Source organism: Teleopsis dalmanni, chromosome 1, assembly GCF_002237135.1.
Source record: "Teleopsis dalmanni isolate 2A chromosome 1, ASM223713v2, whole genome shotgun sequence".
Taxonomy (NCBI): Eukaryota; Metazoa; Arthropoda; class Insecta; order Diptera; family Diopsidae; genus Teleopsis; species Teleopsis dalmanni.
This window is the reverse complement of record NC_051846.1, coordinates 77,479,362-77,481,341: the sequence shown is the minus strand read 5'-3', so window position 1 is coordinate 77,481,341 and position 1,980 is coordinate 77,479,362. Positions and strand designations below refer to the sequence as shown.

The 1,980-nt window shown below is 38.8% G+C and overlaps 1 protein-coding gene across 1 annotated transcript; it reads right to left on the bottom strand.

Moving 5' to 3' along the window:
* Positions 1–330: 330 nt before the first annotated feature.
* Positions 331–1,602, bottom strand: LOC119685432. Its single transcript, XM_038099710.1, has one exon. The coding sequence runs from the start codon at positions 1,600–1,602 to the stop codon at positions 331–333; it is 1,272 nt and encodes a 423-aa protein (XP_037955638.1).
* Positions 1,603–1,980: the final 378 nt, after the last annotated feature.

Below are 1,980 nucleotides of genomic sequence, written 5' to 3'. Positions count from 1 at the left end.
AGTAATAAAACTAAGAATACTGAAAATACTAACAATACTAATATTACTAATAGTACAAATAATACTAATAATACTTGTTGTAAAAATAAGTATATAAATGCCCTTATGACAATTTTAAATAGCACTCTTTATTTTGCGCTTAAAAAATCTGTAACATGATTAATGATTACATTAAAAAATTACGATTGAAAAATTAAACTAAAAATTTACTCACCTTTGTCTAGCAATCACAAACAAGAAAAGAGAAAAAATGAAAAACGGAAATTTACTAAAAATTTCGAAGTCTCCAAGTCAGCTGTTTGTCATGATTGCCAGACAAAGGTTTATAAATTATTCGCAATTTTCGGCAACATTCTCCTCCCCGCAGGCGACCCCAATGTCGTTTGCGTCAACTTTGCCGATATCCAGAATGGCCAGCTTTACGGCAGGGCGCTCCAAAAAGCCTTTTGTTGTTTTGACCTTAGCTCGTCTTACTTGGCCGTCTTTCGCTACAGTTGTCTCGATAACTATGCCTTTTACCCAAGTATTTCTCTTAGCTGTTTCATCAACTATCAGCACAACGTCTCCTACCGTAATGGGTTTCACTTTATTGAACCATTTGCCGCGACGCGTTAATGTCGGAAGTATCTCACGCACCCATCGTCGCCAAAATTGATTTGCAAACATCTCAGATTGTAGGAGGCACATCTTTGGATCGATTCTCTTAGCATCACAAAATGGTTTCAAACCATTAGCGCTCCCCAACAAGAAATGGTTTGGAGTTATTGGATCCTCATCTTCACTATCGAGTGACACGTAGGTTAAAGGACGCGAGTTGATGATCATTTCAACTTCAAGTAATGCAGTACGTAAACTTTCATCCGTAAAACGTTGAGATGGCGAAATTTGATACAGCACTGTCTTAATTGTTCTAATCAGTCGCTCCCACGCTCCTCCCATATGTGGTGCTGCCGGTGGATTAAATTTCCAGTCTATTCCTTGATGAGCTAGCTTGTGTTGCATAACCGAGGAATCAATGTTCTTTAACTCCTTTTTTAAAACGTTCTCGACACCGTGAAAATTCGTTGCATTATCGCTGTAGATGGTGATAGGTTCTCCTCGTCTGGCAATAAAATTTCTTAAACACATTAGGCATGAGTCAGTACTAAGACTATGGGCGATTTCGATGTGAACGGCTCTGATAGTCAAACAAGTTATTATAACACCCCACCTTTTCAGTGCTTTGCGATTCTCAATAACCACCATTGGTCCAAAATAATCAATACCCACATGAGTAAATGGACGTTGAAAAGCTGCTAGTCGTGCTGGGGGAAGTAAGGCCATTTGCGGCGCTTGAGGTATTGCCGATGAAATTTTACATACGTTGCAGTTTCGTCGCATCGATTTGAATAATGGTCTCAATTTTGGTATGAAATACAATTGTCTGACCTCATTTAAAGCAGTTTCATGTTGGATGTGATAAAATCGTTCATGATAGTGCGCACATATAAGGTACGATACTCTATGTTTTGGCGGTAAGAAAATAAAATCAGTTTGAGGTTTACACTCATTCGTAAAGTTACTCGCTCTGTTTTTTACTCTTATGAGCTCATTGTTATCCATATACACCTGCAACCTATATAACGGACTGTTCCTTTCTATTATCTCCCCATTTTCAGTGTCGACCAATCTTCAAGTAGTTCCTGTTGCACGCTTTTGTATATTAAGAGCTTCGCGCGCTCAATATGTTGAACAGTCAAAATAACGTTTGTAGCATTGAAACCGCCACAACGAGCCTTTAGTTTCCCAATGTAGAGTAGCCAATTTGCAACGGCACGGTACAACTTGATCCAGGATGAAAAATATTCATAATTGAAACATGGTTGTGTCTCGCGATGATATAAAAATTTTGCACGAGTTTCACTGGTCTCCATCGGACCTAAGTCCACCTCAGTTGGCCATTTATCCTCGTCTTGTAGCAAAAATTCTGGTCCTTCGACC